The 17041-nt window shown below is 34.6% G+C and overlaps 2 protein-coding genes across 2 annotated transcripts; one reads left to right on the top strand and one right to left on the bottom strand.

Moving 5' to 3' along the window:
• Positions 1 to 132: 132 nt before the first annotated feature.
• Positions 133 to 5545, top strand: LOC142980438 (torso-like protein). The gene is made up of 5 exons (XM_076125817.1): positions 133 to 465; positions 2523 to 2744; positions 3468 to 3762; positions 4001 to 4135; positions 4502 to 5545. The coding sequence occupies exons 1-5, from the start codon at positions 341 to 343 to the stop codon at positions 4760 to 4762; spliced, it is 1038 nt and encodes a 345-aa protein (XP_075981932.1). The 5' UTR covers positions 133 to 340; the 3' UTR covers positions 4763 to 5545.
• Positions 5546 to 5550: 5 nt separating this feature from the next.
• On the bottom strand, positions 5551 to 15586 carry LOC142980437 (tetratricopeptide repeat protein 5-like). The gene is made up of 8 exons (XM_076125816.1): positions 15413 to 15586; positions 15125 to 15257; positions 14576 to 14799; positions 13933 to 14232; positions 13390 to 13575; positions 12810 to 12988; positions 11203 to 11347; positions 5551 to 10770 (listed from the first exon to the last, which is right to left on the bottom strand). The coding sequence occupies exons 1-8, from the start codon at positions 15479 to 15481 to the stop codon at positions 10651 to 10653; spliced, it is 1356 nt and encodes a 451-aa protein (XP_075981931.1). The 5' UTR covers positions 15482 to 15586; the 3' UTR covers positions 5551 to 10650.
• Between the last annotated feature and the right edge of the window lie 1455 nt (positions 15587 to 17041).

Genomic DNA, 17041 nt, shown 5'->3' with positions numbered 1-17041 from the left:
CTCATTTAATTGCTATTTTCAAATTAAACGTTTACGCATCGCATTTGAATGCATACGTCTGTCACGGTTCTCAGCGTGGCTGAATCGATTCATCTCAGTATGAAATAAAGTGTAAGCGATGATGGAAAATGCGTAATGACTAGTAAAACTTAGCAAACAGGAAATGCTTGCATCTGTTGCAAGAGACTCGGGCCCAGGCACACTCGCGCGGCGTCGCATGCGCCGATAACTAACTAATCTGTTAGGTCAAGTTCACACGATGTTTACTTTGTCGTTTTGTTAGCAAAATGTGAAAAAATCTCAGTTTATTAGCCGCTACCACGCGGCGTATTAGTTTATTATGTGCTATAAAATGCTCGTTGTTTATTTCGTAGTGTTGTTTTGTTCTGTTTTGTGTGATAGTGAGGAGGATGATGACCTAGGCTACGGGCTTACTATCGGTAATGCGATTGACGTGTTTGCCAAGTAAGTATTTACTTAATTGGATTGTGAAATAAACGTTTTATTAAAGATTATTATATTTAAGTATAGATTTTATAAATAATTAAGTGTTATTTTAATTATTTAGTACAAAAGAGACTTACTTATATTTAAATATGCGCGCCAAGTTTACGTATGCAAATTAGATTCTTTATGGTAAAAGCTTAAGATTCTTTGAACTCTTTATTCGGACAGTCTTTGTTAACAACTAAGTAAGGTACCCGCGGGTATTAAGGCCTAGCTAAGGGAGATTTGTAATAAAATGAAGAATATCCAATATAATCAACCAGTTTTTATAATAATCAGTCATCAACTTATATTACTACCGAGTTTAAACTAAAAATAGCTTCTAAAGCTTAAAACTAAAACATTATATCACTTTTAAAAAAACGCTGTCTTTAGGCCTTATTATAATAGGGTAGGGTAAAAAGGCCTATACTATAAACTATTCAAAAATCAACTTAAACTAAGTAAATTAGTATTCTTGACATCAATAATTATTAACATAAGGCAATAGAAAGCATAGTAGTCTTAATAAATTAAATAAATTGTCCTTATTCGCATCCATCAGGACATTGAAAATCATCAGTATATTCTGCAGTCAAACGGACACATTCTTCGTGGTACCACTTGAAGCATCGCGAACATTGCCTCATTGCATCATCCATTCTATCTTCTTTGCAGGCATGACCGTACCGATAATTTTGTTTTTTGTGATTTATTTTTGTCAGATCGCCTTCTGACCACAATGCTCCTTTGGGAGGCATCGTGACTGTATGCACTAAAAACAATAATAAATAAATTGAAAATATAAACTACGTATATACTACCCACTAACAAACATTTTAAAAACGCGCTCCTACTTATATAGCAGTTAAAAAAATAGGAGTATAATAAGGCCTATTGTAAAATTTTATAGGCCTTAATATCCGCCAACCACCTATTTACAGAAAAGAATAATAATATAATTTTTATAACTACAAGTCTCTTAAAACGGTAATCTAAGGACAAGCATACGTTAATTAATAAGCGGACAGTCAATACAGGTTTGTAAATATGATATTTTCTAAACAACTTACGTTTTACTGGAGTCAATTTTTATAATTCGTGCTGCTGAACCGCACTTTTGAATGATTTCGACGATATTTGCGGAGGGAGAAGTGCAAGAGTGTGTCCGCCACTTTGCAGCGACTCGTATACGCTCTGAGCTTGTGTGACTGTAATCTTGATCGTCTACTACTGTATTTCGTACGTTTTTTGTTATTTAGGCCTTATTACCCGACAGGCCTTAATACCCGCAGGTACCTTAGATTCTTTATAAAGAGAACTAATTACAGAAATGACTACTATATTATTGTACAAAAATAGATTTAAATAATATAATAAACTTGAAATTAAATAGTCCACAGTCTCAATGATTCATCGAGTAGAAATACTTATATTCAAGCAATGATCCAATTTATATCACACATTTATCAGCAGGCAAAAGCCGAGTTCAATTATAATTAGGTAATAAAGGTCAATATACTAAATTGTAGACGTCTGTCTGAACTTAAACCTATGGGGTTATTCCCCCAAGTCTATGAAAATACAAATTTCGATAAGGAGTTCAGTATGGACTATAGAGTATTTTATACCACAAAGAATCATGCCTCGTTAAAACGCAAAGCACATATAGGAATTGCCAAAACCTAATTGGGGGTTCCTAATGACTATTGACATAAATAAATAAATGTCCAGTACTTACATACGGTAGGTATGTTGTAATTATTTGCAACTTACATCTTGTACGTATCTTGAAAAAAATCGCAATTACGTAAGACCAAAATCGGAATAAGAACTTCACATTTATTTCATGTAGGTAGTAAAATTCCTACTAGGAAATAATACAGCAGGTAGCTTAAAATTTCGCTCTTCTCTTGCCTTAAATTTAGTGACACTAAGCAAAAAACGTAGGGTAAAACGAGAAATAGCGAAACAAGACACCAATATTTTCTTACTCGAATATTTTCCTTATTAACAAAGGCCCATATTTCCACCAGTTACGGCGACTTATCCCAAGTAACTCAAGTAGTATCAGCAGACTACGAAGGCTACGACAGCCGAGAGGTGGTAGTGCCGTTCAACGAGAGAAACATCCGCGTGTTTGTAAACGTGACCAGTAAGGAGTCCACCAGCGATGGCATCACTGACATGGATGTGTTGCTCTGTGAGACATTTGACGATCTGCTCAATGCGTATTTCAGGAATTTCAGGATTGAAGGGTAAGTGGAGATGAGGTTTCAGGTATTTTTGTATATGGGACCTAGATCAAGTGTCGCCAGCCGAAAAATATGACATTATTTCAAATACGAAATATTAGATTAACCTGAACGCGACCATAAATTGTTACAAATTTCTAGCGACTCTTTATAAATGTTTTCTCAAACTTATTTGTGTTAACTTTATTATTATTAAAAAAGAACAACAGACCTTAACGTGGCCATATTCGATCTTACGTCTAAATGAAAAGAACAATGCAAAAATGATTATATTAAAGATGCCGTTAACGCAGCCTTAATTGAAAGTTCAGATTAAAAATATCAAGAACCAAAACCAATTCAACAAAATTAGAAATTAAACATGAACTATAAAAAAATTATAGTGCATGACAAAGAACCATTAATCCGTGTTGATGCTTTGTATGAAAATAAATTCAAAATTATGAGCAGTAATCTAATAGCTATCAAGCAGTTTTTTCCTGACCCTGAGTCCATTCTTAGTCCTTGTCTAAAGAAGGGGAATTTACCGCGATTCTCGCGCGTGACTTCCATTCTCAAGGTATGAGCCAACGCGAAGTAACACGTGCATATTTTGAACTCGCGCAAAGCTTGTGGACGCGATATCTTGGTAACCCCTGGACACGGTTTTAAAGACAAAAGTCGCCATACTGCAAAGCTAGCGCAAATCATTCTACTAAAATTAATTATCACCTTTCACATTTACAGCACAGACAAGCCGTGGAAAGCTTTCATGGGGGACTGGATCCACGACGAAATAATGCGAACTTTCGGCATCGTATACGACTCGAATCCCGACAACTGCTGTTACGTGCTAGTCAAGCTGACTAAAAGACATAAGACGGTAGAACTAGATGACATTGAGGGCGCAGCAGCCAAGGACTATGTGTCGAGAGCTATTGAAGACCTGAATGTTAGTGATACGTCGGAAATTAGGAGGTTTATGAGGAGTTATGGGACGCATTATATTGATTCTTATGTTACTGGAAACTTTATTTATCAGGTATGTTAACAAGGTGTTAATTCAAAGCGCTATTGGAAATACCGAGCGCCATTTGCCTAATATTTAATGTTTCAACGAAAATTTTTGGAGTAGTTTTAAATCCCTGCTAAACTGCAAAACTCCTTTACCTAATCAATTATATTGTTATATCGTCAATCTAATGTACACATATCTTGAAAGAGTTCCTTGGTCAAGAATACAGAAAGTGATCTAGAATTCCATGCATTGTTTTTTCTAGGTGTTCAAATACAAACGAACAGGCTACAATATGTTGCGCTCCTACATCAGGATACGTAACAGCAGACGGACCAGGCCTGATAACCTACGCTTCTACTTCTCTTCATACTTTCTCAAGCAAGTTGGAGATATCAGAGTAAGTAAAATTCAAAAGCATTAGGTAAAGATTCTAAAGATGTAACGTATAATAATTATACAGCATTTTATAACTAGAATAAAAAAGGTAGCTCTGCCACTTAGGTTTTATTTAAGCCGCGTACATTCACGTCCGTATAACACCGGAATCACGTGAATGTGTGCACGTACATAAACGTGCACGCGTGTACCATTGTGTACGTTGAGTGATATGCTATTATACGCAGTAATCGTTAGACGTATAATATAGTCACTATGATACAAAGGCGAGCATATACGCTTAATAAATAAACGCTATGACGAAATATTATAAATGTAATGTAATAGACTCATAATAAAAACTAACCTAATAATACTATGTCCACAGATAGCCAGCGGCAACAAAACAATAGAAGACTGGGCTCGCAACAATCTACGAGACGTTCAATACTTATATTCAAGACCGAGTCTACTAAGACTCCACTACAACCCCGTACTAGTAAACAAACTCAATGAACTGATGGACAATGGGGCCTTATTAGGCCTAGGACTCAAGACCCTAAGGCCACTGTTCAAAGACCGACACAAGGCGGACAAGTACGCAGAGATTGTAGAGAATGACTTACAATTATGGGAGATCAATGCTTAGGTAGATGAATATAGTCGTTAAGTCATGTCTCGCCTTCTGGCGGCTTGAACAACTTTGACAAATACTCAGGCCATTACAAACGTAAGAACTACGTCATAATCAAAAGAATCATAGGTATGTGACAATGTGTAAGTGCGAGAGACTCCGATAAAATGACATGATTTAGTTCGCACGTTTGAAATGGCCCCAGTATAAGTTGACCACTAACCATATGATAAGAAAGAAAGAAGGTAGATGAATATATTTTAATATGAAACATTCATACAAAAACCTGTTATATCGGAAAGCGTAGGTAGAAGTGTATGAAATGCTCCTTCTTACAATTATAGTTCCTTGCAATAGCGGGCGAGCTTATTGCTGTGTGAAACAACTTTTGTTAATATTACGTGTGATTTTTTAATTTTAAATAGTCTAAAGAGCATATCATTCAAATCTGTACTTGCATTGAACGTACACGTTGCTATTTGGTGCACGTAAACACGTACGTAATACGAAATGTACTCATAAGCTACAACATTATTTTATTTTCATTTCCTCCCTTAATTTTTGAGATAACTATATAAAAACTTTAGAATGAAGTTGTACTAATAAATATAAAGCATTTTACCACAATGTCCAACATATGGTCCGAACAATTAAGTCAATGTCTTACCACATTATCAATTGACAGGTTTTTATGGAGAAATTGCACTTTTTTCTCTCTCTAAATCATTCATCAGTTCACCTTGCTGTCCACCTAAACGCTGCAAACACCAGTATTTGTTACCAATAAAACAATTACATACCAAATGAGTTTTTATTTAGTAATATATTAATATCTAAGGTATAATAATAATTGTCACATAATTAAGCAATATTTGAAATTCTACTAAGCTCCGTGGAGTGCATGAATAATAATATTTTAATTAATAATTAATTCAATACATATTATTTTAAATCTATTGATATACTGCCTAATTCATAAACGTTGTATAAGCTCTGTATAGTTATACATCATTTTGTTCCATTCAATCAATTGTGGAACTGTATATGAGTGAAAAAGACAAACCTATCTAACTAATCAGACCTTACGACAACGTTTATTTGTAAGACAGATGATATATAAATGGAAAAGATTGATTTTTGACACTGATTAAACCCTAAACACACTACACTGACAATTACTTAGTTAATATATTATGTCATTTGTGAATAAATGGAACTCTTCAAGACAGTGTTTTGCGACTAAACTGTAGGGTCGCTCGAACGACTTCCGACTACGTGAGTTGGCACCTATTTAAGCCCTCATAGCGATAGTTAACTTTGGTAAGATCACAATTTACATTCGTATTCACAAACAATACTATGAAGCGTCAAAAAACTACTAATTTAAATTAAATTTATATCATAAAAAAACTTTCATCCCATTACTGTCTCATTGCTGGGCAAAGGTCTCCGGCCGAAAGGGGTTATGCCTTTAATCCAGCACGCTGGCTAACTGAGTTGGAGACAGCATGCCCTTAAAACAATTTGTTTAAGAAAAAAAATACCGCGGTGAAACCTTGCATGCCTATTATTGTTTTCTATACATACTTTAAATCACGTCAGTTTCCCTATAGGGAGAGTCCGAGTCAGATATTATACTTTGAATATATAATATTTTCTAACGACTAAATAGAAACCCACATTCAATTTAAACGTATTAGAAAAAGTGCCGCATGGGCATTTCTATAACAACATAACTTTTGTGAATACAAATATACTGTATCATTATATGTATAATGGATCGATAACTTAATGAATTATTCAAAATCCTAACTACACGTAGATAAAAGTACTTACAATCTATCGTTGGCACAGCAAATAGTCGATGTTGCTTCCGTCACAGCATGTTTAGGGCACTTTTTTACATCTCTAGTTAAAATCCATACAAAATATACTTCTCTGTTCCTACAAAGCCTATCTACTCACATTTACAATGTCAAAAACCATCCCGAATTTACTTTATATACTCCACTTGGTTAAGAGATCCTTCAATACTTGAGTTTTCTACTCAAATAATAAACAATGAAAGTCACTGAACTGATAAACATTTTTTTATTTAATGTAATAGTTCCGTAAAAACTCTTTTTTTTACGGAACCCCAAAATGAGTTTAATCTAATTAGTAGGTACCTAAATGTGTTGAGTAATATTGATGGTTGCTCCTTGCAATTTAAATTGACTGTAGCAAAAAAAAATAAAAACATATCAGGCGATTAAAAAGACTGGCCAGGAGTTTCTTGCCAGCTCTTCTCATTGGCTCTACCTTCCGAACTGGTGGTAAATTCACCTACTTACTGTATTTGACCATCATAAGTGTCTGTTCCTGACCTAAATAAATAAATGATGTTATTTTATTATATCTGTTCAGTGACTTCCTTTGCTCACTGTGCATACAAATCAGAGTATTTTCTCAACAGATACTTGCATTTCAAATGTGCCTGCTCATTTGATAAACTGCGTACATCATCGCACCCAGAACCTTGCATTCAGCAGTAACACATTACGTATCAAGTAACGACATAGTCTATGTTATAAGAGAATACTCTAATCTGTATACACAAGTAAATAAAAAAATATCCCATTATGGGATAGTTATGTTAAAAACAATAATAACAATTCCAAATTGACTATACGCTTCAATCATTCACAACATATTGTCATTCGAATACACTTCAATCTCATTGAGTTCCCGTTCACAAATACCCTAGTATCTCGACATTTCGGCCATAAATATGAAAGGTAACACACATATAGCTGCGCGGTTGCGGGTCGAGTGCGAGTCAGAGGCGTATAGACCGCACTAAATAACTTTGTAGGTCGGAATACAGCAACAAGCCACTGTTCAAAGGCGAAACATTAAAGCAAGTAACGTAGACAAGGAATGTACTTCTAAAGGAGGTATTTCTCTTGTTTTTATTTTTAACCCAGCGGCTTGTTGTGGCAATTCGAACACACAGAATTAAATAGCCTGTACCGACTATAGAAAAGGTGTAATTTCAATTGATTAAATTGACCACACACATAAGTCGACAATTACTGTATCAGCAAAAAATTATACGACTCGCAACCGCGCTTTAAACTACCTACAGTAATGGATAGCTTAGTTACTATACTGTAGTTGGCTTATCCTTCACAGTCGGTAAGTTATCAAAACCGGGGAAGGAGACATCGATTTATCATGTATTTTCTACAACATCAAATTGTTTGAAACATGTAAAATTTAGAACATTTAGAACACTATCGATTTTATTGATAAAATTATATATTATTAGTTTTTAGTTTATCGTTTATAGAGTAAAACATTTTCTGATCAGATAAATAGGTATTGAGGGATTGTAGACTTTATACCCTCTGCAATTAGGATGATTTTTGTAGCTTAGAATTGTAGTTACCAGAGCTATTTCATGGTTATTGAGTATTTAGTAAATTGGTTTATAATATTACGCAAGGTGTAGGCAGAAGTGTATGCAATATTACCAAGTTTAATTTTTACAATTAAAGTGATTTATTACCAGTATTTTTAGGTACCCTCCTCCTTTTTTGGAGTCGGTAAAACACAATCGACTTTTTTGATGTATAAGATACATAATTTTCATCGTATGATATAAAATCTTTAAATAATAGTGCATATGTGATACAATAATAATACGATTTCATTAAGAGATTTCTCCATCCCTGTCGTTCCAGAGTAAATAGACAGAGACAAGATATTAATATAAGAGTATATTTAGCATTTCTGAATACGTTCTTCTCTGTCTTTAAAGAGTAAATAGTAAAGGACAGCGATACTTTTATACAAGAAGTAGGTTCTAGAAAAACGTAAAATTTTGGACCTTTAGTTGCAATCGCAATATACTCTAAAAATAGAACTTTCTTGAGGTAATATTAAGCTCCAAAGATTTTGAAAAACGCACTATTAAATGAAGAACTTATATTTATTAGTATAGTACGACGACTTAGTAGAGAGCCTTAGCATGTACAATTTATTTATTTTTTATTGCACTGCTGCACACACTGCTGGGTAAGGGTCTACTCCCAAACGAGGGAGGGGACCTTGAGTCTACCACGCTGACCAAGTGTGGTGCCGAAATATAGTAACTATATCAAACAGGCTACCATCAGCTGCATAAGACTGCGGGTCAATGATGAATTAAATTCAAAATTTTGTATACCTCCGACAGCTGGGAACTTTACGTACAATGCTCTCTACTAAGTTGTTGGACTATATTATCAGCTATATAAGATCAAAAGTTTCACTATTAGTAGGCCGGCATCGTCAAACAAATACAATAAGCGTTTTAAATTTAGCAAAATTATATACAAACTCTCAGATCGATTCAGTCACACGTTCTTTATAAATACTTCATACACTCTAGAAAGCTCGTTTTTTAGCTACCGGGGGTGATTTTTATGGTGATTATGGAAAATTTAATACATTATTTGTATAGCAAATTACTTGTGTGATTTATTAGTTATTTGTTTGACTTGCGATTAAATTTTAAATGATAATACAATAAGCGTGTTATTAACACATTTGATGTGTTTAATTTTTGTTTAGTACATACAGGGGCCGAAACAAGTTCCAAGGTCGAAAATACTGATTTTACTGACCAAAAATTCAAAAATACTGACCAAATACTGACCATTTCAAAACCGTTTTTCGGATGAATAGTGTGAAATAACAAAAAATACAGTCGAATTGAGAAGTCAAAATCCTTTTTTTGAAGTCGGTTAAGAAGCTTATTTTCGGTTATTGGTCTTCACCATCCCCGGATTCCCCATAGTCAACCAGCACCTCGTTTTTATAGTGTTAAAAAGCTTTTTCTACTGTAATTTCTTTAGTAATTGTTATTGTATTACGATGCGCTCATAGCCAGTTGTGCTCACCGGTCGGTAAACGATCTCTCTGGGTTAAGCAACCGTTTGCGCGGTCATACTATAGATGGGTGACCGCATAGTGGTATTTGAACCGAGTGTCTCCGTGCACGGAGGGTACGTAAAAAGTCGGTCCCGGACGTTGTCGATTAAGATAAGACTCATTAAGCCATGTCAAAGGCCTTTCAGTCGGCTTGAACAACTTTGACACTAGATTGACCACTAACCATACAAAAGATAGATAGATTGTATATATTACAAGTGAGTCGTGCGCATTCATGCAAAATTTACATACTGCAATGAACACCAAAAACTCTAAAAAACTTTCCGTCTTACGAATTTTCGATCAGGTCACGTGTCCTGACGCGAGTTTAGAAGTTTTTACCCATCCAAAAAAAAGTGCCGCTAAAGAATTATCACTTTAAAAATACTGATTTCAAAAAAATTTAAAATTTTATTTGCTATTCTATTGAAGTCATGTGATGCTTCAATATATACGCAGATCATCTACATAATAAAGAGCATCCAAAGCAGCCCTCTGATATCATCACTGGGCAAATCGAGAATGTAAGATAGGCCAACAGAAAATAAAAACCAAGAAAAGAAATACTCGGAAAAATACTGACAATACTGACCGATTTTCGAAAAAACTGACTTTTACTGACCAGGTCCGAAAATACTGACTTTTACTGACTTTACTGACCAGTTTCGGCCCCTGTACATAGATAGAATAACCATTCAATTTTTTATAGAACATTCCATAATATTATTTTTTAATTTTAGTTAATATGTACTTTTGAAGCAGTTTATATAGCTTTTTAGCAACCTAGTAGATAAGTAACACTTTAAAAAAAAGGCAATTTTTCGATGAAAAAACAAGCTTCACATGAATTAATAAGTTAAACTCCTAACCACCAATCACAGAGGCCCCGGTAGCACGTATTCCCAACAATCGTGCCGTCTCGCTCACTCGTGTACGTGTACGTATACTCAATGTATCTCGTACGTGCTCGTGACGCGGGTGCACGCGAACTGATTGCGACCTACACGCTTACCGTTTAGTAGAAGCAGCATTGGGTTGTTCACGCGGATCGATTTGAAGTCGTATTTCTGGAAATAAGATAGAACTGTTATAGATACTTTAGATAGTTAAGAATCTATGATCAATGTCTATAATGAACTGTTTTGTATAATCAGACATTTAGTTTTAAAACTTTTTAGTACAATTATGCCAGACATTATAGTTAGCTAGTTATTAACGAGCTGGTGTTTTTGAAAAGATCTAATTATTAAGTAGCAAACCCTTACAAAATCTCAAACTTATCCCATTCAACGCAACAACACGTTAAAATAACATTTAAGTAGGAGAATACTTTTGTATTTCATAACTTAACTTTATTATTAAAGAAAAATGCCTCAATGATCTTATCCAAAAATACTAGAAAACCTATAGATTCTAGAATGATTATTTTGTATGTTTATTTGACGACTTTGATGTGAGATGAGCAAATCAGAAGAAATATAAAATGTTACATTACTCACGGTAAGGTCCGACTCATGTTTATGAGATGAAAGCGACGGCTCTGGTATTGCGACACAGTCCCCTATAATGGCGCCCCGGCCGTCAGCCCAGTTGTACACCGTCACTAACACACACTCCATACTCTCATCCACCATGGCAAATGTGCTGAAATAACATTATGGAAAATAAGAATAGAATAAGTGCTTGCACCAGTTATACTTAAGAATTGGGCTAAAGTTTATATCCTTCTATACATTTTTGAATGACTTATAAGCATTTTGCCATCTTCAATAAAGTCTCTCTGCTAGTAAAAAAGACAAAACACAGATTAAGTAATCCTTGCTTGGCCTTTTCACACTAAGGGCTTATTATATTGTTGCGTAGTTTACGAACGTATATCAGTGTGTACGCACGTAATTGTAACAAATAAAAAATGTTTCTTCAAAATCAAATTTATTTATGTATTCAAATACTGACACTTGTGATAGTCAATGCTACAGAGAATAAATTTACCGTAAGTATATAAACCTGCCCAATTCTTAAGAATAATAAGCTTATTTTAAACATCGACACGTCTACTGACAAACCACGGCCTACAGTGATGATGATGATTATGAAACAATCGGGGTATTAGCTAAGTAAGTGCGACCACGAGTACTTTGGCAAAGCCATGGGATAGCCTTGGGATAAATTGCAAATAACTTCGTGTAAGGAGCAACGGCAGACGAAACGCTTGAAGGAAGGAAGTGGGGAATAAATTAGGAATGTATAATCAACACAAATGACGATACTTTTTTAGGGAGAACTCGTTCAGCCATCCCACCAGGAATTGTAAAGATCAATGGTGGTAGGGTAAAGCAGAACCCTTTAATATCATGGTAGGTAGCCATATAATTTTTTGGGGTTATGATCTTTCTTTAACGAATCTTTTGTATTTACTAGGAAATCTGATATTCAACATAGTAACAAAGTAGTCTTGTTGGTGATTCCAACATCATTGGGACTAAAAATAATCGTAGTATTCTCTCATATTCGGTTTTTCAGGAAAGCGAAGGAGTTTTCACTGTATAGAAGAGTTTAAACATTAAAATAATGAATGCACCTACCAAATGGAGATTCTTCGAGTAGAGTCCTCAATCTCGCTATCTGTTTTAGGACGAGTAGACTTCCAAGCGTCAATTCTAATGCAGACATCGGATGCATTCAAACAGGAAATATAATGATGTGATACACTTATTATACTCCATTTTATGATACATGTTGAAAATAGCTGAATTTCTATGTTTGATGAAATAAGCTTACCCTCTTAGAATATCTACTTATAATGAGTCATAATGAAGATGATGAGATAGCTATTATATGACTTTTCTAAAATTATGAAGTTGCTTTCTTAAAAATTTTAAGATCCAGGATTTAATGATCCAGGAATTTACTTTATGAACTCAAAAAAGGCGATCAGGATTCACTTGGAACGAATCACTTGCTTTATCCAAAAAATATATATAATTTTTACCTATAGTTATGTTATGCACACTTTACTTCAACTATTTCTCGAGTTAATTTTCTTTCTTTCTGTCTATCAAAAATTCAATGTACTAAAATCCTTGGTTATACAGTAAGTACTTACAAAGGTACAGCATTATCATTGTGTATGGATCCGACGACCCTTCCGAGCACGACCTTGGCTTCGTTGCTGCCTTCCTGCAGCTGGTCCAGACGAGTCAGCTCCAGTGCCACCTCCCGGCTGCGACCGAACTTGTGCAGGCTACCCTCGCCGTAGCAGCCCAGCATTTTCTTGTCGATTGACTGTGGAAGTGAATTACAATGTGAAATAAATTGAATCCTGATTAATATGAATCAATCAGCCTAGAATTTCTTCCAAATATGTTGGAATCAGATTCCAGTCTCACCGGATGCAGCTGAATACCAGTATTTTACAAGAAGCGACTGCCTATCGGACTTCCACAGCCCGTTTACATAGGTTATAACACGACCTCCCGATAAGACTGGTTGTCAGACTTTCAAGCTTCTGCCTACTGGTAATGACTGTCCAAGATCTTCGAAAATGGAAGTGAACTTGCTTTGTATTATATAGTGATGAGAATTAGTGCACACAAATACGAAATGTTGGGTTGCACTACTATGAATTAGTAACGGATATAATGTATAACGGATCTGATAAAATATCTTCAACAACCAACACTAACCTGCACCATATTAGCCAGTTTCTTAGCCTTCAGTTTCCCCCGCGTACGTACAAGCGCGTGTGCTGACGTCATGAAGTTGGCCAGTCGTGTACGTTCACGGATAGGAGCTGCCCACGGCGGGTCCAGCCTGTGCGCGTGGGAGAACTTCTCTAATGCTTGGGAGTACTGCTCTGAGTACCTTAGTGCCTGGAAATTCAAGATTTGATGGTAACTTTTGTGAAACTATTTTGGTTAAGACTTGTTAGTCTGTTGTTGACTATTTTATGTATGTTACTGCGTATCTCCTATATTAGGTTGTAGTCTTTATTGATTGTGTAATGTTTCATGTTTCCTTAGTGACTGGTTTAATTAAAGGTATTTTCACTAAACTCATTGATATGTTATTAAAAGGTGTTCAGATTTCTGAAATTTGAAAACCATGTTGCTTAACATTGTAAAGAATTTCTTGTCCCAAACTCAGACCTTCCAATCATCACCCATCAAAATTCCAACCATCAAATCTGATAAAATAAATCATATTAATATGAACATAAAAGTACTTACAATTCCCTCATTGTAATACAAATCAGGTTGTCCCTTAGCAATGGGATCTAAAGCTGCCTGCTTATATGCACTCATGCACAGCTTCAGTGTTGATGGGTCTTGTGCCACTATGAAGAATTGGCACAGGTAAGCATTGCCGAGCACAGACCAGGACACTCCATCTTTTATGTCCTGGCCTACAGCTTCTTTAGCCAGCTCAACACTTTTGAGGATGGCTGGAGTGGCATCAGCACGTTTTTTATCTCCACTCTCTTGACGGAGAATGATTGAGAGGCATCGGAGAGATAGACGGTTGCGATCCTGAATATAACAGAAGGCTTATGTTGGTAAAGGTAAGGTAAGTATTTTTATAGTAAAACTTGTTTACACCTTAAAGTATAAATCTATTGCAAGGACATAGTAAGAGCATAGCTCTCAGTTGACAGATTTTTATCGAGTATGGTTTAAGTGCTTGACAAGATTTTCTTAAGCTTCCAAGATAAGCTTGACTGATTGTTGTTAGTAAACCAGCCTAAAACCCACCCCAAAAAAGTCATTGATGAACAAAAGCTGCCAGTTTGTATTTAAGTTGCATTGAGAGACCATTATCCAGCACTTGAATAAGGTAAAAACAACAATTTCCTGCACAAATATGTCAACTTACATGTTTCAGTGCACCTTCAAAGCTAGCCTTAGCCTCCTTCACATTCATATTCTTCCAGTAACACTCTCCAAGTTCATTCCATGCGTCCACAAGATGTGGGTTCAGCTTCACAGCCTTGCTGAGGCACTGGGTAGCTCTAGCATCATATGTCGGACTTATGTTGTAACAACGGCCCTTGAGGTAGAGGAATTTAGCTCGGTGGGCAAACGGTACTTGGGTGTCAACTGGAAGTCATAATATTATTGAATGTTTAAGCAAAGATTTTGTATGATTTGTAATAGATACCAGTAGCAGAGCATTTTAAATCAAGCCATTGTTAGAAGTTTTTTTTAAAGACAATATAATATTTAATTAAATGAAGATTGATGTGCTGACTTTTGCTTAATGGCATAGTGTTATTCTAATTTAAAAGCTAAGCAGTTTGTTGGAAATAAAAGTTGCGTAAAAAAATGTGGTAAGGTTTCAATTTTTAATTGATATGACGCAAATGCGCGTAGCATATAACAAATTACATGGTTGCATAGCAGCATAATAGTCGAGAGCTCTTACCATCTATTGCCTCAAACTTCTCGATGAGCACGGCTTTCTTCTCTTCAACGCATTTGTTCTTCTCTGTAGCCATCTCAATAGGATGATTTTCAAAGAATAAATCTCTAAAATCATATAGCTCTTGAAGTTCTTTCTGTAAATCAAATTAAAACATTAGTACTAAAAGAACGTACAAATTAATATATTGGTCGTTTTCAAGTACAAGCGATGATTTTTAGTTATAATTTACAAACAATAAGCAATGGATTATTGAAAATTTTAACTGATCACAGATGATTTTATTTTTACCACTAATTCATTCATAACATCAGTGATGTTCTCCAGAATATCTGCTTCGGTATCCGATTCTTGAGACATTTTGTTTTATTACTTTATACACAACTTTTCACTGCACAATATTAAATATTTACAGATTTCAAGAAGCAATCACTCGAAATTCGGGTTGAAATACTTGAAATTTACTGAAACTGACAGTAAGAAATGAAAACATAGACAAGCGCTACAATTTCAATTTTGTTTTAAAACTGGCAACAGCTTAAATATTTGATTTGATTCTTTTTACCTTTGTAATAGGAAAATAAAATAGATAATATTTAGTTCTATTTTAATATCATACCATATCTTCAATAATTTTAATCGTATCTCTCTGTTGACTTGACTCTAGTTACCTATTTGTTACCAATAACATTGTCTTCAGTTGACAATTTGACATCTTGGTTGGTTATGGCAATATTGGCTAATGTTTATCAGTTTTGTTTTATCAATAAACTTTGCCCAACTTCTAAGTTCATTGAGTTTTACAGAATTTACTGTGGCTGGTTATAAAAACTAAATGAACTAAAACTTAATAAGATTGAATTACGATGGCTTACTACGAAGATATAGTTATAGATCAGAACTTGAAAACTAAATGTGAATTGTGTAAAATAAATATCAATGATAGTGATAGTTGCATTGAAGAACACATAAATAGTAATGACCATAGCACTTTATACATGAAGAGGCTGATGGTGCAGCACAACATACTAATTAACAACAACAGGATGGCCTGTGGTGTGTGTGAGCAAATAGCAGACATAGAAAAGATGATTGACCACATACAAAGTAGCCAGCATTTGAGCGAGCTACATTCTATACAAGAAAGAGTAAAACTCGACGGAGGATTTATTATATTACCAGAGACATTAACAAACCTTGGCTCTGATGTAAACTGTCTGGCTTGTAACAGGACCATAGAATTTAATTTAAAAGCAATAACAGCTCATATAAAATCAGACTTGCACAGACGAGCTTGTTCTATTGCAGTTCAGCCACTAAATGCTATATTTTCTGTAGAAGACAGCAAAGATGACTTGTGGTGTAAAATTTGCCAAGTTTATTTTGAAAATTATGTGGAACTGATACTAGAGCATGTTCATGAAGACCCCAAACATGTTAGAGAACTTGGTAAAATTCTATTATTGATTAAAGACCAGAATATAACTATTAAGAAGTTTATGCATGAGCCCAAAGAAGATAAAGCTTTTTGTAAAAAATGCCAAATTGAAGTACCTTGTAATCTTGACAATTTGGAAAGGCATATTAAAGGGAAAAAACATACTTCTTCATAATAATTGGAATTATTTAATTTTGTTTATCTAGGCCTTTTCTCTCTTATATCAGGGGAAGGACTGTGCCCAGCAGTGTAAGAGCAATGAATTAAAATTATTTTATTCGCAAGTCACAATAATTTTACTATAATGTATTTAAAAGATGTCTACTTATATCTAAAATTTTAATTTGAGCTTGTATTATTTAAGTATTGTGAAGACTTATTTAAATCCAAATATATAAAATATTTTGTGCTTTTATAAACAATATCAATAAATTATTAAGAAATTTTAAGCATTTTTTAATTTACTGATTTACATTCTGCTA

The sequence above is a fragment of the Anticarsia gemmatalis genome, chromosome 18 (genome assembly GCF_050436995.1).
Source record: "Anticarsia gemmatalis isolate Benzon Research Colony breed Stoneville strain chromosome 18, ilAntGemm2 primary, whole genome shotgun sequence".
NCBI classification, from domain to species: Eukaryota; Metazoa; Arthropoda; class Insecta; order Lepidoptera; family Erebidae; genus Anticarsia; species Anticarsia gemmatalis.
Note: the sequence above shows the minus strand (reverse complement) of the source record. Positions and strands in the feature narration are given on the sequence as shown.

Excerpts from the sequence above, each read along its gene's own strand:
- LOC142980437 (XM_076125816.1), bottom strand. The coding sequence starts at position 15,481 with ATGTCTCAAGAATCGGATACCGAAGCAGATATTCTGGAGAACATCACT. Across the intron at positions 14,800-15,124 it reads GAAGTTTGAGGCAATAGATG|TTGACACCCAAGTACCGTTT; the intron begins GTAAGAGCTCTC and ends TATGACTTCCAG. Across the intron at positions 10,771-11,202 it reads AACATGAGTCGGACCTTACC|AAATACGACTTCAAATCGAT; the intron begins GTGAGTAATGTA and ends TCTTATTTCCAG.
- LOC142980438 (XM_076125817.1), top strand. The coding sequence starts at position 341 with ATGTGCTATAAAATGCTCGTTGTTTATTTCGTAGTGTTGTTTTGTTCT. Across the intron at positions 2,745-3,467 it reads AGGAATTTCAGGATTGAAGG|CACAGACAAGCCGTGGAAAG; the intron begins GTAAGTGGAGAT and ends TCACATTTACAG. Across the intron at positions 3,763-4,000 it reads CTGGAAACTTTATTTATCAG|GTGTTCAAATACAAACGAAC; the intron begins GTATGTTAACAA and ends TGTTTTTTCTAG.